The sequence below is a fragment of the Pleurodeles waltl genome, chromosome 3_1, assembly GCF_031143425.1.
Source record: "Pleurodeles waltl isolate 20211129_DDA chromosome 3_1, aPleWal1.hap1.20221129, whole genome shotgun sequence".
Classification (NCBI taxonomy): Eukaryota; Metazoa; Chordata; class Amphibia; order Caudata; family Salamandridae; genus Pleurodeles; species Pleurodeles waltl.
In genome coordinates, this window is record NC_090440.1 from 1,431,351,768 (window position 1) to 1,431,375,150 (window position 23,383).

Consider the following 23,383-nt stretch of genomic DNA (forward strand, 5'->3'; position numbering starts at 1 on the left):
CCAGTCCACTGTACAACACAACACACCACTCCACTCTACAATACTTAAGTGTATGCTATGCCACTGGACTCCACTCCAGTTTACTCAGTTGTATGCCACTTTACCCACTCTGGCACTATACAACACTCCATTGTGCACCGCTTCATTATACCACACAATACTTCACTCTATGCAGCTTCACTCTATAAGCCTCTCTACACTCTGTGCCGCTATGCCACACAGTCCTGCACTCTGTCAATACACTGTATAACCTTCTACTCCACTCTGTGCCCATACACTCTACTGTACTCCACTCTGCAACACTTTCCAACACTCTGCAACATACCACTCCATTGTACTGTACAACACACCACTCAAATTTATGGCAATCTTCTCGACTCTTTGCTATGGCTGTTTATTCAAATGCACTCCACACCACTGTACTATACAACATGCCTGCACTCTGCCACTTAATTCCACTACACTGTATGCTACTCTGCTCTACACCATTCCACTCTACCCCGCACTGTACTCGATTCCACTCTACAACAGTCCACTGCACAACATTCTCGATACTCTACTACAATCCACTTACTGACAGTCCACTCAATGACCACAAAGTCAATGATTTCAAACACATTATTTTAAAAATAAAAAAAAATTGAAATTCAATAAAAAAAAGTTAAACTATTTTTTTTTTACTGTTAAGTAAACTTTATTCTTTCTATACAAACTAAACTTAAATACACAAACTTTACATATTCTACACTTATAGTTATCATTTTCATTTATTATTTACGCACCACCTTTTTATTACTATAGTTTTGTTTTATATACAAACCAAAGTTAAACTACACAAAAAATTCTAAACTTACACCTTTAATATAAAACGTATGCAACACCTTCAAATTCTAAATCACGCATTTCCATAGTGTAAGCCCGATAGCCATATTACATTAGCTATCGCTCACCACTCTACCATGCACTCTATTCTCACAAATGATGTAATGTGCTGTAATAATTGTTATTGTAATTACTAATATTTTATATGTATAAGTGATAAAATACAAAGGAATACACTGTGCAGGGAGAATGCATGGGATATAGCTAATGTTGAATGGCTATTGAGTTGAATACACTTTATAGAGGTGCACGAGTCATAATTTGCATGTGTTGTGTAAATTATGTATTTAAGGTATACGTTTAGAATTTTCATTTTTTGTGTGGTTTGGTTTGTAGATAAAGAATAAAGTTTTAATAATATAAAGGTGGTGCAGAAATTATAGGTATAACTGTGTCAATTTTGTAATGTTTCCGTGGTTTGTTTGGTTTGTATAGAACAAAAAACGTTTTCCGAAGTATAACAAAGATTTCACCATTGTTTTCTTTTTTTGTCACTGAAGAAATATATATATATATGTACACACTCACATGCAGAGAATGCTTTGCATAAGAAATTCTTTGTAATATATAGTACAGATCACAGAAAAAAATCAAACGATCTAGCGAGTAATTCAATTCATTGTTATTACTTTCTTCATTGTACTCAGATCAGTTCATTCATGTTGCAATGTAATTGTCACATAGAGAAGAACATCATTTATTTTGTATACATACATGTCAAAAGTCTAAAGGTGGAATGCATGAGTGCACTGGCGAATGTGGATTAGTTAACAAATGAACAACAAAAGCAGATTTTTACAAAAGAAGAGAGCATCAAACATAAAGTGCCAGTTCCGAATTTTCAGAAATGGATGGCTCATTGCCAATGTACCCTCTAATTATTTGCCTGATGTGTGCCAGCATCACATCTATATGCATTCTTTTCTGAGCTGTGTGCGCAAATGAAACTCAACAGGAATGACAGTGCAACTAAACATGCAACTTTCGAGGGTGTTTGAGAGGCAGCCCTCTATATTACCTTTTTAAGGAAGCTTCAAGATAAAAACTAACAGCCCTGCTAAAAGCAATAGGTTTTAGAGAAAATTCTAGATCACTGTAGTAGAACTTTTGAAATTGTGTAATATTTCACAATCCGCCACAAAATCCAGAAGTATTTTTGCTATGAGGCAGAAAATTCCTTTAAGTACTTTATTTGTATAGTGCAGGATGTAGTTCAGGTGGATAGTAGAATTTGTTGGCACAGGATTGATTGTGATAATCTAGAAAACAGTCATGTCTTAGATCAAGATAAATATCATTGTGCATATGTCAGGAGACGTAATGGCTGTCTTAATGTACCATGCTAGAGAGAGTCCATCTGATTTCATGTGGAAGGAGAATACATCCACTAGGATTACCATGCCACAAAAATAAGTCATTTGGAATTTCTTTCCACTTTAAAATTATTGTGCCTGAAGAATAGTGCAAATAATCAACAAGCTGTCAGCAGAGTTATGTGTAAATATTTTATGAACACCTATAATAAAACATATGAATATCTAAAAAATACAAATATGCCAATCACAACTGATGTCAACAGACTTTTGCCACATGACCTCACACTTAATTCACTCCTCCACCTAACATGTCCCTGTGAGTAAGCAACCACCAGAGTGCCAACTTTACCTTAGCCGCATATCTGACATTTTTACTTCACTTGTTCAAAACTGTAGATTTTTCTGTTTACATTGTGGGCCATCTCTGCTCATACAGTGTGGCATGACTCAGACTATTTTTTACTCATTCTGATTCTCTCTTGCTAACATTCTGACTTACTACTTACACTCTAACTATTCATACTTACTCTTGCTTTTTAACCTAGTAGCTCACTCAGGCATTGAATACAATTGGCCACTAATTCTATTTAGAGTGTAAACTTCCATTTGTACCTGAATTTGTATTTCTACACTCCATGCAAACTATTTTTAGTGGGTGTAAGCAAGCTCTCACTCACTGTCCTTCACTTTGTAGCTCGCTGTTTCATTCCATGTTTAGCTTAGATACAAGTCTGTCATACATTCAATCAAAAGCACTTGCAGTGTCGGCTACTATACCCATTTGCTGGATAATAAGCTTTCATAAAAACCGAGGAAACAAATTAACATTTTGGTCCAGCTCTGTAGTCTCAACTACTTCTCAAAACTCACAACTTATTAAAAATAGCACATTAACTAATCCCCCCTAAAACAAATCAAATTCCAGTCTGAGATGGAAATATGTGAAAAGTCATATCCTGGCCAAAGGAATGGCACTTTTTTGCAATGATTCTTATGTCAGACTGTGTGTTGTACAGATGCTAAGTAGCAATACAAATTAGCATGTACAGTTAGAGCATATAAGCATATAAAATTAGCATAAACATAGATAAAAGCATATAAAATTAGAGGATAAGGGCCTTGTTAAAATACACGTGGTGGTGAACGCATTTTCTTTTGCACCACTCAAAAATGGATCATACCTTTTTTAACTGGGCTTTCAAATAATGAACATTGCTTTCAGTTGAAGAACTAACATAAAGTAGTCATGGTCTAGAAGCACACATGGTCAAAAAAAAGTGAACAGCTTTCTTTTATTAATTTTTGTAATTTTGTATAGTGTGAACAAGGCCAAATTGCCATTACAGCTTTTCACGTAGAGGCAAGAAACATGTGAGTGCAAACAGAAAGTCAAGAATAAGCTAACATGAAGATAAATAACAATAGTTAAAACAAAGTCCACATGAAAACCAACTGCCAAAAGAAGACAGAGAAAACAAAGACTGTATACAAAGTGGTTGCACAGGATATCAACTTCTGGTGCATACGAGGGCTCCTGAAGCCAGAAAAACAGTTGCTCTTATTCTATTGTAATTGAATTGATATTGTGGTTACTACCTCCTGAAGTGGTTTTGACTGGCTAACACACAGCTCTTGAACTCAAGGTTAGTCTAGTGGTTATTATTGGATTAATGGGACTAGTCTTATGCTCTCAAGGAGACCATTCCATGCATTTAGTTCTGTGCTTTTGTGGTGAATTAAATTAGGTTGAGTTGGATGTGATCATTAAAGGGGAAGGTGTACCTGAGTTCATGTAGATTACTGATAAGATTAGTAGATGCACTAGAGAAAAATAGATAATGCTAGGTTGCAGGGTATGACTTTAAAATAAGGACAAGGTGTGATCTTTGACACGTGCTGACACATTTCATTGTGCCCATGTTATGGGTTCTCCAGTTTGGAGTCAGGTCCAGTACTTCCTGCTGTGAGAAACATCACTTAACACCTATTTTGTCTCTCAAAGGATGTCTGAGAAAGAGGTTCAAGCAAGCATAGATGTCTGAGAAAGAAATTTAAACCAGCTTTGACAAAATAAATAGGTATTGCCTATGTGAGAGCTATTGGCTTTGCCAATTTCTTTAAGCTATGTTGTACAGCTGCAGCGTTTGCTTTTCAGCGGGACTAAAAGTTAGTGCCATGAAATAGGGTGTCTTAGAGGAGAGTGGCGTGAATGAGAATGTCAAATGGGCGAGTGGACTAGAGTGGCGTGGGTGGAGTGGTGTAGGTAGAGTGGAGTGGTGTACAGTAGAGTGGCATGAAGTGGTGTACAGTGGCATATAGTATAGTGGCATAGAGTGGGGTGGAGTAAAGGTAGAGTTTAGCTATTCTTTATGGCAATTTATCCTTATGTTTTGGATAAATATCCAGTGAAATGCTTGTTAAAACTAACAGACCCAGTAAAAATGAGTGTTCGAAAAATTCACAGGACTACCTTTCGTTGCTGGAATTATGGAAATCTGGGTAGAGAGTCAGTTAACCAAATGCTTTGACAAAAATGGACCACCGACCAATTTTAATCAGGATTCAAGTCAGGGCACAACAATGAAGCAGTTAAGCTCAAAATTATTGAAGATAATTGGTCAATAGCATTGGTTATGGCAGGCTGTAAATTGCTAATTAGCACTTTTCCCTTCGGTTTTAGAATAACTGCACTAAAACAGTTAACATTTCATCTAAATGAATGATACAGAGTTGTGAAGGTCAATACCACCTTCTCACAGCACACAACAGTTCCTTTAGGTTCTCACGGTGCTCAATACTTTTACCAATCATTTTTTTTTACCTGTAGCTGGTACTACTAGAATATTTTCTAAACAATCTTGACCTTGCATAGCCATCAATACTCTGATGCTATTCAGAATTTTGTAATAATCAATAAGTTTATTGTTAAATTGCATTAAACGCAGCTTACATAAAATACACAACTGAATGTTTGTCTAACTCCTAACACGGAATCAGAATACGGCAGAGATTCTCATCATCATCTTCCACCCTAGCAGTAACATTGTGAAGAACTGGAATACAAAACTACTGGAAGTTTTAGTTAAATTTTGCATTTGGTATTTAAAAGGTGTTTCTACTGCACATTCCACATATGATTTCCCCTGGTCGTGGTTTCAAAATTTAACTTCAAAGTTGACAGCCTTCTTTTTGGCAGGAGGGGTGGCGACACCAGGTGGCCTTTGTCTCTACACAAAATCCCTGTTCAGTGGTGGACATGGCATACCCGATAGCTATTGCTTTTACCTCGCTGTGCGTATGGTTCCAATCAGTGAGTGCTTAAGGGGGGGTTGAGAGGTGAGACTAAACTGCTTACCGGGTTGAACTGCACCTTGTGGGTCTCAATGGTCTATTTTGGCCTGCTGTATGGCAGCCCAAGCCTTTGTCTACTCTCTCCCGTACCCATGTGACATTGCTTTGCTGGAGAGTGACTTGGGCCAGATGTATCAAACCGTTTTACCCATTCTGTGTCTATGGGAAAATGTGTTCGTACAAATGGCCCTTTGTCACTTACGCATGCTGCTTGAATCGCTGACATGACACCGCTGTGGTGGGTTACCTGGCTCAGGCAGGTGTCAGGTCTGCTAGGGTTTGCCCAGTGGAACCGAATAGGAATGACATAATTCGGAGGTGTACATTGAGAGTGGTGGTGGTGGTGTGAGGATGGGGGGATGGGGGGGACGGAGGGATGCTGATGTCCCTTCAGGACATGACAAAATAAATAAAGCCTCTCACGCACAGTTTTTTTGATATTTGTATCTGCACCACGCTATGTTGGCTAACCTCCCAGTAGATACCCGAGTATAGTCCCCTTGAGGCCAAGCTATTAATGGAAAGATTATGTAAAGGAGCTGTATCAGTGATATATCGTGCACTGTTGACCAGTGCACTGGATCACTTTGTCCTTCTCTGACTGAGATTGAGCTTTCTGATAATAACTGGAGATAGGCTTGCTTGGCCCCAAGGCAACTGGCAATTTCTTTAAGGCTTCAATAATCCTTATTAACTGTCTTCATGCAACTTACCTCCCCACTGACCCTCCACCCCCCGCTGACTGCTTTCACATGACCTGGTCATACCCAGCCCTGGCATGGTTCTGCAGTAGGGTGGGGTACAGGATCAGGAGGTTCTGGGACGCCCAATCTACAGGAGTCCCCCGGTGGCACTGCTGGGTTCCCTGGAGGAAGACGGGGACCAAGAGATGAAAGAAACTTCATAAGTGTGGTCTCCATAGTGGCCAAAAGGGATATTGTTAGAAAAATTTGAACTGGTCAGAGCCCCCTTCTCTGGCGAGAGGCAAAATGGTGTCCACGAGAACATAGGATATGGGGGAGATGGTGGGCATACCATGGACTACCCCTCGACTGAGGAAGTTTATATTCATGGCTGATTGTTCAATGGCTTGTTCTGACACAATGTGATGATGCCGTTTTCTTATTGGTGGATAATACCTTGTGATATTAAACCCAATAACAATTTGGTTCCAAAATAACAAAGATGTTTCGTCTTTGCAGAAATGTGCTTTGTAATACGTGCGCTCGTGCAGGCCCCCTGCACAGAGAAAATGATTGAATGTGCGGCCACCCTGGCAAGCACATTCCAGGGAACTGTGCTTATTGCTTTGTAGATATAAATACAAGACTTCATGAATGTGTGCCAAAAGCATACTGAAGGAAAGGCTTGATAGGACTGTAAAAAAATATTAAAAGGGTGCTGAGGCAAAAATTTACTAATCGTGTGTATAAGTGACCCCTGAGCAGTCACGAGGAAGGTAAATTGTGTGTCCCAGTGTATCTTGTAAACACTAATAAAATGTCTACTGGCTCTGGGGGTTTCTATGGTCTCTGCTGAAGGCATTGTCTGCTCCGCCTGCATGTACATTTATTCTGGCTGGGTGTTTGAATGTAAACATTGAATGGAAAGTCAGCTAATGCTATATTGGAGTACATTCACACCTCATTGAAGGGTGTAAGGCTGTGTGTAGATAGGTGGGAAATGTTTTCTAATCTTTAGTTTGTGCAGTGCGAGACACACAAAAAGGCTTTGAATTGGATGTTGTAAAAGAATTGTTTTTCCAGTGCCTTAATAATTAAACTTTGCAGGTGATTCGATTTGTTCATAAGTTTTGGCAGATACAATTTTATCCTAACAAAAAGTTATTTTTAATCACCTGTCACCATCTTATTCAAAACATTCCAATCCAAAGTCTGTTTGAATGTTGTTGGTTAGCTACTGTTATTGATGTGTTGAGGTGAACATGGTTAAGAGCAGATCATGACTAGACCTTTCTCTGTTACTATGCAGCATCAAAGCAGAGATAACATTTGTAACTGTCAATGGTAGGCTGTAAAGTCTCCAACTGCTCCAGTGATATGTCCTCATTGAACCCACAGCAGGTATTGACTGTGGACCAGAAGGCTGTGGTTTTAGCTCTGCAGACTGAATACAATAATTCCCATTACATTCATTTCTTTATGGTTGTCTTTACATTAGGAGCTTGATAAAGCTGCAGATTTACTGTAGCTAAAATGTTTAATGTTTTGTACCAAAATTTCACATTCCTCTGCTGTTTTGTTTTCTTTTTTGTTGACTACAGAGCGACTTTGCCCTACAGAGCACTAATGTAATTTGCATTTAAATTGACTACCATGTTTCCACATTATAGATTTGAATTGTTTTTTTTCCCAAATTACATTAAGTCTAGCATTTTAGCACACAGTAATGAAAGACCCCTCCAAAGAAAATTGCGTTTCCGGTGTGGACTGGAGAGTAGAAGTGGATGTAATGGTTGGCCTGGTAGATTGTCCTGTTTGGTTGTTCCTCCTCCTGTACTTAAAAGCCCACACACATTCACTCTCCCACAAGCCACACATGTAAGACTGATATTCTCTCCAATGCCACTTTGAGCCTACACAAATTGAGTATGTTAATGCTATCAACAGGCTAAAACGTACATTGGTTATTTAATCTATCTGTGCTCTATCGCTCCAGTTTAAAAAATAAATGCTACAATTCACAGTTGCTTTTGAAATTTCTCTGATGTTTGGACTTTTGCTCCTGACAGTCCGAGACCTGCAACATCTACATTCCAGAGCTGGAGTTCGAGCTAGGCATGGGTGCTCTTGGCGGGAAATTCACTACTGTGGAAGGGCTACTAAAGGATATTCGAGAACTGGTAGGAGAGCACCTGGTTAAACTATCCAGTACCAAAAACATACATATTGTGTATTGATTGTCTGGAGCTCCTATGCTTATTCCATTCCATAGCTTTAAGTAGTATCCAAACTTGCATAGTTTTACCCATTGGTTTTAAGTGTTTGTAAGCATAAGCTCATTATATATACATATCCTCACTTTATAAGAGTAAACACCTTATCTCCACTGTGGAGTTATTTTGGCACTTTGTGAAATCTTTTAATCATGAAACTGTGCTTCTTTGCTGCTCGAGTTCCATCCTTCCACTTTGTAATATATTTCTGGTGCACCCATTCTACTTTACTGCTGTTTTTGTCTATACATTGCCCATTCTGTCAATCACAGCATTCCTCTGTTCTGAATGCCTCAAACCACTATTTGAAATGAGGCACTGGCCAGCCTTGGAACTAACCCCATTTTACTTAAAATCCCCACACTAACCTGACGACAACCAGTCGGTATTCATTCTCTGAGCAGCCCATCTTAGCAGCCTTTGAAATTTTTTCAGACCTAAATTGTTGAGCCCATTTTTTCAGAATGAATGTTCTTTTTTTGTAAAAAATAAATAAAAATAAAAATATGCAGAAACAATACCCAGAACCGATCATTTCTCTTACTTCCTGTTTTCTAGATTGTGGCGAAGAACCCCTTCACCGTTGGAGACAGCTCTATCCCAGGCAGAGCAGAAAAATTACAAGAATTTGGAAGGAAGCTTGATCTGGTTTGTTTCTTTTTTTGAAGTATTTGTAAAGGAAACCTCTCGTGGTGTGGTGGTCTCTCCCTTGTTTTATGTGCATTTATTCAAAGATGCGTTCATGATTATGAAAAGGATAGTGGGGACAAGTTAGTGTGCACCTATCATCAAAGCAGGAATAAACGTCTCTGATGCCACAATACTACAGGTGTAACAGACAGACAAATCCCAATGCTTCAACAAGGGATTTAAAGACTCATCAATATAATTAACCAGACAACTCTGCAGAGCAATAATAAGAGATTTGAAAGACTTAGATTGCAATATAATGCTTACAGGCTATTGTAGAGTCTGGATTGTAGTATGCCAGTGTTCAGTAAAAAGTCAGATCTCTTCATTTTGAGATATATTTCATTTATTTATTTTTACACAAGTGGAATGTATGGTTTCTGAAAGGATAAAGTGACGTGGATGGCAGGTGTTTGGAATGTGTAGCGGTTGGGTGTTTTTTTTTTCTTTCATTTAGAGACAATGTGTGACCCTCTGAGTCCTTCACAAGAGTAGCTCTGGGCAGTGCAAGCTCTAGCCCTCCCATTGCTCCACACAATAGTTTTTGTTCTCCAGGGTGCACCACAAAAGCTATCTAGTATTTTATAACCTGTGAGTCTTGTTCGCAAATGTTTACACTTATTTGTAAAGGTCCAGCAATTTGGTTATTTCTCCTCAGAATTTGAAAAGTAGTAATGAGTACAACCACTGTTGGTCTTACTTCCTCTGTTTACAGTGCCCTTTGGCATCTTCCTGTGAATCCTCAGGAGCCCGTGGTTTTGAACTACTGCAAATGAGCAGAATGTGTAACTGCTGACCGCACATAGTGCCTTTTTATAGGTCAACATTTACTGTGCAGCTGCTTAGGAGCACAGTTGTGCAAAGTTCGTTCACCCAAGTGTGACTTATCCGCTCTGTTTTATCTAATTGCAGATTATGGAGGGGAAGATGGAAGCTCACTTGGTGCTTGATGATTTAGCAGGAAACAGTTACCTTCAAGTAAGTCCCACCAAAAATCAATCTTATTGTCTGCTCCACCCAAGTAGTATAAAAGCAAGTTTTACAGAGATTATGCATTACTGTTCAAGGTGTTGCAGCTGCTCCACCCAAGTAGTGTAAAGGCAAGTTTTACAGAGATTATGCATCACTGTTCAAGGTGTTGCAGCTGCGCACAGCATGCTAGGTGCTGGAGAGATGCTGGTGTTCATTAAATGAACAAGTTAAAAGTGCACAGGAAAGTTTTTCCCATGTTGCATTCATGGCACCAGATCAAAGGAGATCGGGCTCTAAATGTGGATAGCACAGGCTGGAACAGGCTTTCCAGTCATTGCTCTAAATTTGTTAGTCATCGCAACCCTTTCAACGCTAACTGGAGCAACTAGCTCTATGCAACAACTAAGTCTACTTTAGAACATAGTCAAGATAGAATTTGAGCTGTCCATTGTTTTAATAAACACTTTCAGGATAGCAACTGTCTACTATTTCGAGTTGCATCTTTGAAATTATAATATGGGTTCCTGAACTTTTTAGCTGACTGATTGTGTTGTATTTGTAGAATGTTTATGCCCCTGAGGAGGACCCAGAGATGAAGGTGGAGCATTATGAGCGCTCATTTGAGCAGAATGAGGAGCTAGGACTGAACGACATGAAGACTGAGGGATATGAAGACGAAGCTGAATCCAGTAGTCGATAGCAGTGGCTCTTTCATCACGTAACAATCTTAATCATTATACTTTGAAAGATACTGACCTTTTCATTTTCGAAGTTAAGAAAGCTCCTGTTAAAGACCGCATTTCTAACCAAGCTGGACATCTCAAAAAGCGAGGTCTCTTCAGTTAGGAGGCGATGGTATTTGAACCTTGAATTTCTTTTCACTTGAAAAATTCACAAGGTGTTTCCTGTCACATAGAACCGTGTACTGGCATCAAAAAGAAGACAGATAATTCATGAGAGACAAAGAATGTGATGAAAACATGGATTTCAGTCAGAATTCCAGGCTTTTATTTTCTTACTAACTTTGCTCTCTGAAATGCTTTTTTGTTGAGTCGGGGAGAGTTACCTAATTTGTTCCAATGTATAGAACAAGCACAAAGGATTTTGAGTGGGAATTCGAATGTGGATGCAGTTTGCATTATTTTAAAGAGAATATGTAGATGTTCCCACCGAAGAGGCCAATCCACTTCCATCAAAGGAGGCCAAGAAAATTTGAGATATTTCAGCATTTCTCCTGTCGGCCAGCATCCATTTAATCGTCACAAAGTTCTGACTCTAAAGGTTTGCTTTTGTTATGTTCAATGCTGCGCTGAAAAGTTATATTTGTGTGTCCTATTTGGACTAACTTTTTCTTTTCCATAACTATTCTTCTAATCTACAAGCTCTGTTGTGCCAAATTCAATGCAGGAGAGGCCCAGGAAGCCTCATGCAACTAAACTATACTGGAACTGGAAACAGTCAGCATGCTCTGCCTTTGATCCAGCACCAGGGTGGGAGAATCCAGGTCAACAGCATTCAGTTCGGCCTTTTCATTTCTCTTTCCTGCTATTTCTCCACAATCATGTGGGATATCCAAGATAAACTACATCACAGTGGATTGCTGAAGTGCATTTGTGGTAAGCAAAGCAGCACAAATAATAGCAAAATTGGCAGTTGGTTTTTAATTTGCTTTAAAATAATAAGGAACATTGTGGAAAATGAGTGAATTGAAGTGATGACCCATCTGCGATCTTGCAAGAATGTCCTATACCTATTTCATAGTTCTCTGCATAGTTGTCTTGTCCTCTCTAATAACAGGTCATTTTAAGTACATTTTATGAACTGACTTAAGCTGAACACCTGCTGTTGAGTAGGTGCTTGGGAAAACTTGCAGTCAGCTTTTAAAAAGGCCTGTGTGATGCTGTCCTTCTGTATTCAATTGATGCAAAAAAGTGAAAGTCTTATGAAACCACATCAGATGGAAGTTTAAAAACCAGCCGTACAACTCAAAGCACTGTAATTAAACCAGTGTACGTGCATCCGGTAATGTCTCCTGCATAGTTGTAGGTGATCTTCAAGTTCATTCTATGCAAAATACATGCCCACAAGCATTTCTTTGTCTACACTTGTCTAGGTATTTTGGTGGCTAAATACCAATGTGAGATGTCTGTCTCCTTTTTGCCTTATTGCCTTGATTGGGTGTGCTGTTGATTCAAATCATATACAGCAAGTAGTCGTAGAAAGGAGTGAACTACAGGAAGGTGAACATATCCTGTTGTCTTGTTCTACAGCAGTTTGCTGTTCTTAAAAGAAGAGTCCAGCTAATCTGAGGAGTTACCTTGCAACTAAAGTATTCACACTAAAGTTTTGACTTATGTTAGAAAGAAGCCGAATGATTGATATAGATCATACAGTAAATGTATTGCATTTTTTGCTCCAGTTAAAAAGGACAGACAATTTAATTTCTCCTAATTTCTTCTGGATTATCCGTTATCCAACACAGGAAGTGAGATATTGCCTTAGTTTTGGTAGAGTAATCCTGCCTTCCACCTCCTCTTTTTTCATTACTCTCAAACTGTACTTTGGAACCACCAATACTTATGTGCATCTAAAGAAGTGCATTATTTAGTCCAACTCCACTAAAAACAAAAACAGAGCATCCTCCATCCTGATCAAATCTTACTCTTGTGTCCAAATAAAGCATGTTGTAGAAAAATGTAGATGAGACAAAATCAGTAGAAGTGTGTTGTCCCTTGAGTTTACTTTTCTTTAGAGGAAGAACAAAGGGAGACATTCAGAAAGAAGCATCAATGTATTTTCTTTACTTTGAATGCTTAAGTTGTCCGAAGCAGTTATCGAAGTATTGTCGAAATATTGGAAGATGGTGAGAACCGGAAAGTGTTTTTAAAGTCCATCTCCGAGACATCTTTTACTTTAGTTAAATACAACTATTTGAGTTTGGTTGAATTAAATAAATTATTTTGAATTCAAGAATATATGCATTTTTGGAAGTTATTTTCCATCAGTTCGATGGGGTGATGTGAGGCGTGAGAGTGATGGTTTGGAATCTTGTAAAGACACATGGACATGGGACAGAGTGGACATAACACACACAGTATTTGCTGAAAAACAGCTTCCTGTTTTTATTTTTTTAAAGTGTTATTTCACTCAGCTTTAGAAGCAATAGATTATTGTACTAAATATGCATGTCGCAGTATCAAAAGGGAAATGAGAGTGTTTTCAGGGAATGCCGGAGATAGGGCAAGAGTGTCTTCCATTCACTAAGAACTCTTCCTGTTTCTTTCAAAGGCTGAATGTTGGAGGCACTGTAGATTTTAGTTGAACAGAGCTCCAGGTCTGTGGTGTATCCCTGATGAACTCTGTGGTATGGAGGCATGCAGTCATCATTTAAATCTTCTGTATTTTTTTTTTTAACTACGACCAAAGCACAGACCAGAAGCTCCATGCCAGGCAGCAAATATCAAATGATTTGCTTAAAGAAATTGCACAAGGCAGAACAAATAACCTTCTCCCTCCTTTCTCGCCACACAGAACTTAAAATGCCAACAGAATAAGTCTGTGTGCAGTGAGGTATAAGAAGTGGGAACACGTACAACATAAAGCAAAGGAACCACATGTTTGTAACAGCATAAGGACATAAACAAAACCCCAAATATTGGAAACTTCCCAATAAACAAAGGTATTGGCTGATGTTAACAAACATTGTCACCCAGACTATCAAGTGCTCATCTTGTCCTAAGTCGAACCTCATCATGTTCATTGTTTCTTTTTGTTTACCACACTCTGCCGCTCTACCCTAGCGACATCTTTACCTGCCCTTTGATTCAGACTTCAAACGCTCATCATCTGACATCAACATCAGCCCATTGCATTCATCTTTGTCCCATATTTCATCATCAACTATAATCCACTTTACTATTATACAACCGCTCTAGAGTTCCACTTTTGACAATTATCCAACTTGACATAATTGCCTCTGACAGCCGTAACCCGCAAGGGACATCTGAACTTGAACAATTCTTGTCCCACCCTTCCAGACCTAACTTTCACCTAATCTCCTTTACTTACCTACTTCCTTTCCTTCTTCCACCCTGTTAGTCACAACTATTTTTTTTCAGCCAAGTTATCAACAATTGTGTCTGCCCCACGCGACCCCTCATCAAGGAAAATGGCATCTTAAGAGTTATTTTATTTGCTCAACCACAAAGCTCTGGCACAGCTTTCAGAATGGCTACTGCCACTTCCAAACTAGCTTTGACTGCCATTTCAACTACACCCTTCACCATTCGATTCATCCTTCCCACATACCATTGGATTGAGGGTTGTATGCTGATGTCCTATAATGTTTGATGCCAAACTCCACCAGGAACAATTGATTTCTTCAGATATAAGCTGGATGCTGTTATCAATTACCAGATAAGATGGACATTCTTCAAGATGAATAACCTCTTTAGTACCTGCTGTTTTTTTGAGACTCATAAATTCTATTTGATTCCCCCAGGACGTCCACATCCCTCATGGTGACCTTTAAGCTATAGGGCAAATCGTTCATTCCTTCCGTACCCCGAGTGCCTGCGTCCCTGGTTTTTGTTGCATTTTACCTTTGTGTTCTTTACCTTACCGTGTTCTTTTTTTGTCTTCCAGCCTCGCCGCCCGTTTCTCCCGCCGCTACGTCCCGATAGCTCCGCCCCCTTGCTCCCCATTGGCCGCCCCGCTCCCACCTCCCAGCTGCTCCTCCCTCCCGCTTCCCCTCATATGGAGACCGCGCAGCGGCGCGCCGAAGGTGCGCCAAAGGCAAGCTGTCTGCGCCTGTCCGCGCCTGGACCGCGCCCAGCGCCAGACACCCTGGCCCCCGCCGTTGCGAGCCTACCCACCGGACCTACGAAGCCGCCACCCTCCTCGCACTCAACACTGGCCGGATCCCCGGGTGCTGTCGAGCCGCCCCAACACGCATCCACGGACCCTTCACCTGCCAATCCTACAAGTTCTCCTGCATCCAAACCCGCACCGCACCCGCCAAACCAAGCACCAGCAGCAACCACCTGAAATGCATCCTGCTCAACACCCGCTCCGTCCACAGACACGCCGTGGAACTCTGGAATCTGCTCGACTCCACATCTCCAGACGTCGCCTTCCTCACAGAAACTTGGATGAACGCCTCCTCAGCGCCCGCCATCGCCATCCCGGATGGATACAAGATCACCCGGAGGGACCGCGTCAACCAAACAGGAGGAGGCATCGCCATCGTCCACAAGAACACCATCCGCATCACGACCAACTCCGACGACACCCTCACAGCCGCCGAACACCTTCACTTCCAGATACACACCGACCCCAAGACCACACTCAGAGGCACCCTCATCTACAGACCCCCAGGACCCCGCACACAATTCAGCGAAGACATCGCAGACTTCATCAGCCCACACGCCCTCCTCTCCGCTGACTACATACTCCTAGGGGACCTCAACTTCCACCTGGAGAACAACAACGACAACAACACCACCACCCTGCTGGACAACCTCGCCAACCTCGGACTCAAGCAACTGGTGAACACCCCCACCCACTACGCCGGACACACGCTTGACCCAGTCTTCACCTCCAGCAAGTACATCTCCTTCAGCCACTCCACCGGACTCCACTGGACAGACCACAGCTGTGTCCACGACTCACCACCACCCTCAACAGGCCCCCCACAGGAACTGGAACAAGATCACCACCGACCAGCTCTCCACATCACTGAGCCTGAACCCCCCCGGCAGCTCAACGGACCCCAACCAAGCAGCCAACAACCTCATGCAGTGGATCACCAACTGCGCCGACCACCTCGCACCGCTGAAAAGCTATCCCACCAGACCCAACAGCAAGAAAGCCCCCTGGTTCAACATCGACCTCAAGAACTGCCGCACCCTCGAGAAAACCTGGCGAAAAAACCCAACTACAGACAACATGACCGCCCTCAAGCACGCCTCCCGCAAACACCACCAGCTGATCCACACCACCAAGAAGACAGCATTCAAAGAACGACTAGACAACAATGCACACAACAGCAAGGAACTCTTCAACATCGTCAAAGAGCTCTCCAACCCCAGCGCCGGAAACAACAACATCACTCCCTCACAAGACCTCTGCGACTCACTCGCCTCGTTCTTTCACCGCAAGATAGCCGACGTACACAACAGCTTCGGCGCACAGACCACGCACCCAACCACCAAACCAACGCCCCCCAACACCACCCTCCGCGCCTGGAACCCCGATCAGCACCGAAGACACTATCCACACGATGAACACCATCCATTCCGGATCTCCGACCGACCCATGCCCCCACCACGTCTTCAACAAGGCCGACTGCGTCATCGCACCCCATCTCCGGGACATCATTAACTGCTCCTTCAACACCGCCACCTTCCCGGAGAGCTGGAAGCATGCCGAACTCAGCGCCCTCCTGAAGAAACCCGCAGCCGACCCCACTGACCTCAAGAACTACCGCCCCATCTCGCTCCTCCCGTTTCCTGCCAAAGTCATTGAGAAGACCGTCAACAGACAGCTAGCCGCCTTCCTCGAGACCAACGGATCCCTCGACCACTCGCAGTCCGGCTTCCGTGCCAACCACAGCACCGAGACCGCCCTCATCGCAGCCACTGACGACATCCGAGCCCTGCTCGACAACGGGGAAACAGCGGCACTCATCCTCCTGGACCTCTCCGCAGCGTTCGACACTGTCTGCCACCGCACCCTAGTGCAGCGCCTCAGCAACATCGGAATCCAAGAGAAGGCACTAGAGTGGATCATCTCGTTCCTCACCGGAAGAACCCAGAGAGTCCGCCTCCCCCCGTTCAGTTCCGAGGCCACCGAAGTCATCTGCGGCGTACCTCAAGGATCGTCACTCAGCCCCACCCTATTCAACGTCTACATGAGCCCCCTCGCAGCCATCGCACGCCAACACAACCTCAACATCATCTCCTACGCCGACGACACCCAGCTGATCCTCTCCCTCACCAACGACCCAGCCACCGCCAGAACCAACCTGCACGTAGGGATGAAAGACGTAGCCGAGTGGATGATGAACAGCCGCCTGAAGCTGAACTCAGACAAGACGGAAGTCCTCATCCTGGGATCATCACCCTCTGCCTGGGACGACTCCTGGTGGCCCCCTGCACTGGGCAGCGCACCCAAACCAACGGACCACGCACGCAACCTGGTCTTCATCCTGGACTCCTCCCTCTCGATGACCAGACAAGTCAACGCTGTCTCATCATCTTGCTTCAACATCCTACGCATGCTCCGAAAGATCTTCCGATGGATCCCCACCGAAACCAGGAAGACGGTCACCCAGGCACTCGTCACCAGTCGTCTGGACTACGGAAACACCCTCTACACCGGAACCACGGCCAAACTACAGAAAAGACTCCAACGCATCCAGAACGCCTCCGCACGCCTCATCCTCGACATCCCTCGACACAGCCACATCTCCGGACACCTGAGAGACCTGCACTGGCTCCCCGTCAGCAAGAGAATCACGTTCCGTCTCCTCACCCACGCACACAAGGCCCTCCACGACCTGGGCCCCAAGTACCTCAACAACCGCCTTACCTTCTACACTCCCACCCGCCAGCTACGATCGACCAGCCACGCCGCCGTCCCACGCATCAGGAAAGCCACCGCGGGAGGAAGATCCTTCTCCTACCTGGCAGCCAAGACCTGGAACTCCCTCCCCATCCACCTCCGTCTGACCCAAGACCACCTCTCCTTCAGGAAGCAACTCAAGACCTGGCTGTTCGAGCAGTAGCGGTCCCCCCTCCCCCAGCGCCTTGAGACCCTCCGGGTGAGTAGCGCGCTTTACAAATGACTGATTGACTGATTGATTGATTGATTGATTCATTGGTCCAAACAAAGTTTCTTTCAAGCCTGGCCCGGATCCTGAATATGTAACTCCTTTCAACCACCATTTGTAGCCTCTTCTCACTCTCTGCAAATCCCTCACTCATTTAATGTTCGCTCTGCATCTGTAATGCTAGGTCAACTCTCTTGACAGTCATGGATTGTCCCAAATGGCCCTCTTGTGCAATCATGCATATTTATTTCCTTAATGAAACAGGCGGCATAACTCTCTCTCCCCGCATTAACACACCACCCCCACCATGCTTAATTCCTTGACAACTTTAACAAATGCCCCTACCCCACCCAGACCAAGTGCAGTTTTACCAACACTTTCCCTACCCAAACAAGCCCTTCATCTTAACCAGAACTTCATGATCCTCTTATTCCCTCAACCAGTCTTCTTTACTAACTGCTTTCAACAGAAAACAACTACATTCTCCTCAATGTCATCACTCTCAACGTCTAACTCAGCCGCACATTCTTGTACTGGAAACCAATACAAATCAAAAAGGTCTGCTTTGACTGTCTCTCCATCCAGGTACATGCTATAATGTGTCATTTTAATCCACTAGTTGGGAGTCCAATCAAACTAACTTTGTATTCAGTGTTCCGCCAAGTTATAGAACTCACACTAGTGGTTTTTGATCTGTGTGTAAAACCACATTCAACCCCCAGACATGCCGTAAAAGGTTTCATTGCACAGGCTCTCACCAGTGCCTCCCGATCTATGACAGAGTATTTGCGCTTCATGTATGATTACGTGCGAGGCGCAAAAGCAACACTTTTCTCACTTCCCAAAGGTTTTTATGATGGCATTGTACAAATTCCCTCTGCATTAGCATCAACTGCAACAATGTTACACTACAGATGAAAAAAAAAATTGAATTCCGGCCCCTGCAATCTCATTTTCAGAGTTTGAAGGACAACCACCTGTTCTGTATTCAAATCAAATTTTGCCCCCATTCACAAGAAAAGCTTCAGAGGTTCTGTTTTCTCAGAAAAGTATTTTGCAAACTTTGCAAAATACTCCAAAGACCTCAGTTAGTCTGTATTACATGGTTCATGGCCTTTACAAGATCCGCTTTAAGTTTGCCCCACTGTGCATACAACGCATACCCTCGGTACTCGACCTCCTCCTTCAGAAACTGACACTTACTGGTATGGAGAGTAAACCGACCTTTTGCCTAACTTTTCAAACACCTCCTTCAGAATCATGTTCTGTTCTTCAGTCGAACCACCAAAAATCAAAATGTCATCCTGGAAGAAAACAACTTGCTTCAGACCTTTTAGAACCACTGACCTTCTTTCAAAGATACTCGCAGCCAAATTCAAACCAAATAAAATGCAATTGACCTGAAACACCTTTTGAGCGCTAAAGGCAGTCAGTTGATTAGACTCTGGGTGCAGCTTGACTTGATAAGCACTGCAAAGGTAGAGATTAGAGAAACATATAGTACCCTAAAGCAGTAGAGCCATCTCCCCAACATTTGGAGTATCCTCTAGCAATTATCTACTTCTCTGAAGGCAATTGGTACTCTCCTGGACTTATGCTAAACTTGCTGGGCACCCATTTTTAAGATAATTTTGTGTACGTACCATTCGAGATTCCCCCAAATTGCTTTCAGATATCTCTCGGCATTGTCAGCACTTTCCTCCATGCTGATGTCCTCTACTACCATAATTTCATCCTCTGCACTTGGATCAATTATGATGTGGCGATAATATTGGTGTATCTTGATATTGGACCACGTATATCCGACAAAATCAATGTTCCTACCTTGGTATCCTGTAGGATTGCTATCTTTGGGAAACAATACTGTCCTGCCCCAGGTTTCATCCCACAAGTTTTGACACTATTGTGAACATAGAGCTGTAATCAGACATAAGCTGAATATGTTTACCATTAACCACAAAATCTGCTTTGGGGCCTAAGCCCCCTTTTTCTTTCTTCACTTGCATCAACCGAAAACAACACCCCTGCCAGACATTCTTCCATGACCTCCACCAATGGAACATTAGTTCTGTCTTTGGCTTTGCACATCCTGGTGAAATGTTCCTCTCTGCTGCACCTGCAATCTTTATTTATCGGAAAGCATAATTTTGAGTCGGAATTCTGAAACCTACTCCCCCATCGACTATATGATCTTCTCCTTCGTACATTCTGGCTCCAGTTTACTCTTGCTTGATCATGGAAGTCCTCACACATTTGAAGTTCTTTTCACCAATACTATATCCTTTTTGTCCTCCCTTTCCTCTCTATCTTTGAAGTTATTTCCATGTTCTGTCTTTAGACAAATCTTTAAGTTCCATTTCATTCATACTAGCACTAGGCAACTCAACAGTTTTGGCAATTTCAATTGCCTCTTTCAGAGTTGGGTTTTTTGCAGCCCAAAGTCTCCCTTGCGTTTTTTGAAGAGCAGTTTACAATCAGTTGATCCTTAATTACTTCATATGTCATATTGCCACGGCATGATCATTAAGTACCATTGAGTCACATTGTTAACCAACGCTTCAGAAACTCACAAAACAACTCTTGCTACAAGGAAATAGTGACACCGGACTTGATGAGATAAATGGGCTGGTAAAGGACTGGTGATAGAAAGCGGTTTTGCAACTCAAAAGTTTAACAAGTCCGCCTGTTCCACTCATCATTCTGTCATTTTTGCATGCTGGCTACACCCATGAGCAACTGAAAGTATTATGGTTATGATGTCAGACAGCAGAGGGTGTCTTGGCATGGGGCAGAATCTTTTTCACCATCTTAATACTGTTTCAACTTTGCCATTCTGTTTTGAGAAAAGAGCTGCACAAAAAGGCTTTACATTACAGAATTCAAATGTGCAGATGTATTGGGGGGTGCATTCACTATAGTTTTAAACTCTTTCTGTGAAATATACACTGCTTGGCAAAAATGTTGTATCAATGCTCCGAAAATGCATCATTTGACTTTGGTAAATTTTACTATTGCGAAGCTGCCTGCACCCCACAGGCCTCCTCCATCGCCAAGATAGTTGTGATACATAAAGGGTGAAACAATTAGAGAAGCAGATCATGGGACTGTGATCGAATACTTATTTATTGATGGTGCCAATAATAGTTTGTGAGTGATGGTGCAACAGAAAATAAGATACATTACATATTCATTCTTTATCTTGGCTTGTTTAGATTTGAGCTGGCTTGCGATAAAGTCAGTGTGCTGAAGGATGTTGGGCATTGTAATGATGGGAAGACGTTATCTCATATCCAGGTGAAAATTAACTTAAATCGTAGCTCTGCAATAGAGGTTCACAACAAAAACATCTCCAGCATAATTGGCAAATATAGAATCTACAGTTCATTAACCATCTATACACTTATCTCACAATATGACATATCCACTCCTTACTGCATGGAAGCGCAACATCACACATCTTCTTTTAAACATAACAATAAAATAATGTACAAAACAAAATACCAAAAAACAAAAGGTGTAATCGTAAAATAACTTTAATAACAATTTCAAAATATCCCTGAACTTAGAAGGAGAACAGGTTGTTCTTGTGCAGTTGAGCTCTGAAGAGCACAATCACTTTTGCTCCATGTTCCATTGCCAGACTCTGCAAATCCAGGTACTTAAATCAAGTCATTGCGGTCCAACTCAGTTTCCTGATATGTTTACAATTTCATCCTCTTTCCAGAACTACAGATTATCAAAATTGGGATCCAGTTCTCTTGCATTATCATCTTTATCTTCAACTCAACATTTGGCTATATGGTTCATATTCCAAGCCCCTTCATCACTCAGCTTCACAGCATTTCTTAAACACTCCTCCACCTTTAAAGGTTCTGAGAATGCACCATCACCTTCAGTAATTTTACCAATATTCTTAACTTTCACCCACTTAACCACCTCCCTACAAACATGTGTAACACCATTCTTAAAATCATATCTGTTGCAAGTCAATTGAGCCTTTTTGAAGGTCTCCCTGACCACTTCTGGTGGCCATTCCTCTTTGTTTGCAGAACTCATCCACCCCACATTATCCTTAGTGAAAGGCTCTCTGATCCTCATCTTGACAAACAGACTGAAACCTGTTAGAGTGAGAAGTCCACAACATTTTCCCACTTCTGTTTCCCACTTTCACAAGTCATCTTAATGAAATATTTGATCACCTTATAGAAACACTCCACATCACCATTGCTGGCTGGGTAGTAAAAAGAAGTATGAGGATTCAACACACTATTTCTACTCCAATTCTTCAAACAAAGAAGATTTACACTAAGACCCATTTCTCTCAGTAATTTATAGGTAGTGCTTTTCTCAAGAACGAATCATCCAAAAAAACTTAAGAACAGTCACATCTGCCCTTTGAATAACATCCAACTGAGTCCACTTACTGAAATAGATAATTAGAACAATAATTTACTTCACTTCTCCTACAGTACTTTGAGCTGGACAAATAAAATCAATAGCAACGAAATCCCATGCCATTTTGGGACATGCAACAGGAATCAAAGTTGGTCTCAACATGTGCAAACTCTTATCAGAATTTGTACAAGATACACAATTTCTCACCACTCTTTCACTATCCAGCTCAACATCAAGCCACCAATACAATTTTTAAACTCCATTCTTGGTTCTTAGAATGCCAAAGTGACCCTGATGACACAGATTGATAACTCTCCATCAGACCGTCAGGAGCTACAACTGTTTCTCCCCTCATGACAAAATCCAACTCTAAATACAACTCATTTCTCACTTCTCAGTAAACATTTTTTTTCTCGACCCAACCATCTTTTATAAACGTTTCCATTTGTAAGTCTTCATTTTGCCTATCCTCAGTTTGCCCTCATCAATCGATCTCACATCACCCAAATCTACAAATGCTACCTGGAAATCATCCCACTTGCTATTAGGAAACTCTTTCACAGGTAACAGCAGCTGGCTCCAAAAATCAGCAGCTCTATTTTGTGCCCCAGGCCCATAACTCACATTTCAATTAAAATACTCCAGTCTCTTTGAAAATCGTGCAACAATGCTTTCAACAGACCACCAGTGGTAATTTCACCAGTGGTTTGTGTTCTGTTCTGATCTCAAACTTTGTACCAATCAAATATACAAAAATACTCTATAGCCCAAACATGGCAACATCTCTCTCTCTCTCTGTCAGAATAACTTTTCTCGAGGGAGTGAAACTGTGAGAGGCTAAACCAACAACACTTTCTCTCCCATGACCGTCCATTGGGGGGAGGACTAGTCAAAGTCCCTCATTACCCGCATCTGTTATTACATATATCATTATTTTCATAAATGCATTAGCTTAAGCATCACTCCATTCAAACAATTTTTTCCTTTTAA

General features: G+C 42.0%; 1 protein-coding gene across 1 annotated transcript in view; it reads left to right on the plus strand.

Annotated features, from left to right (window-relative positions):
* Positions 1-13,140, plus strand: part of ZPR1 (ZPR1 zinc finger) — a 60,352-nt gene extending 47,212 nt beyond the window's left edge. Inside the window, exons 11-14 of the mRNA XM_069224953.1 lie at positions 8,302-8,412; positions 9,064-9,153; positions 10,108-10,173; positions 10,730-13,140. Coding sequence (XP_069081054.1) covers positions 8,302-8,412; positions 9,064-9,153; positions 10,108-10,173; positions 10,730-10,867 — 405 coding nt within the window. The 3' untranslated portion in view covers positions 10,868-13,140. The remainder of the gene's footprint in view (positions 1-8,301; positions 8,413-9,063; positions 9,154-10,107; positions 10,174-10,729) is intronic.
* The last annotated feature ends 10,243 nt before the right edge of the window (positions 13,141-23,383 follow it).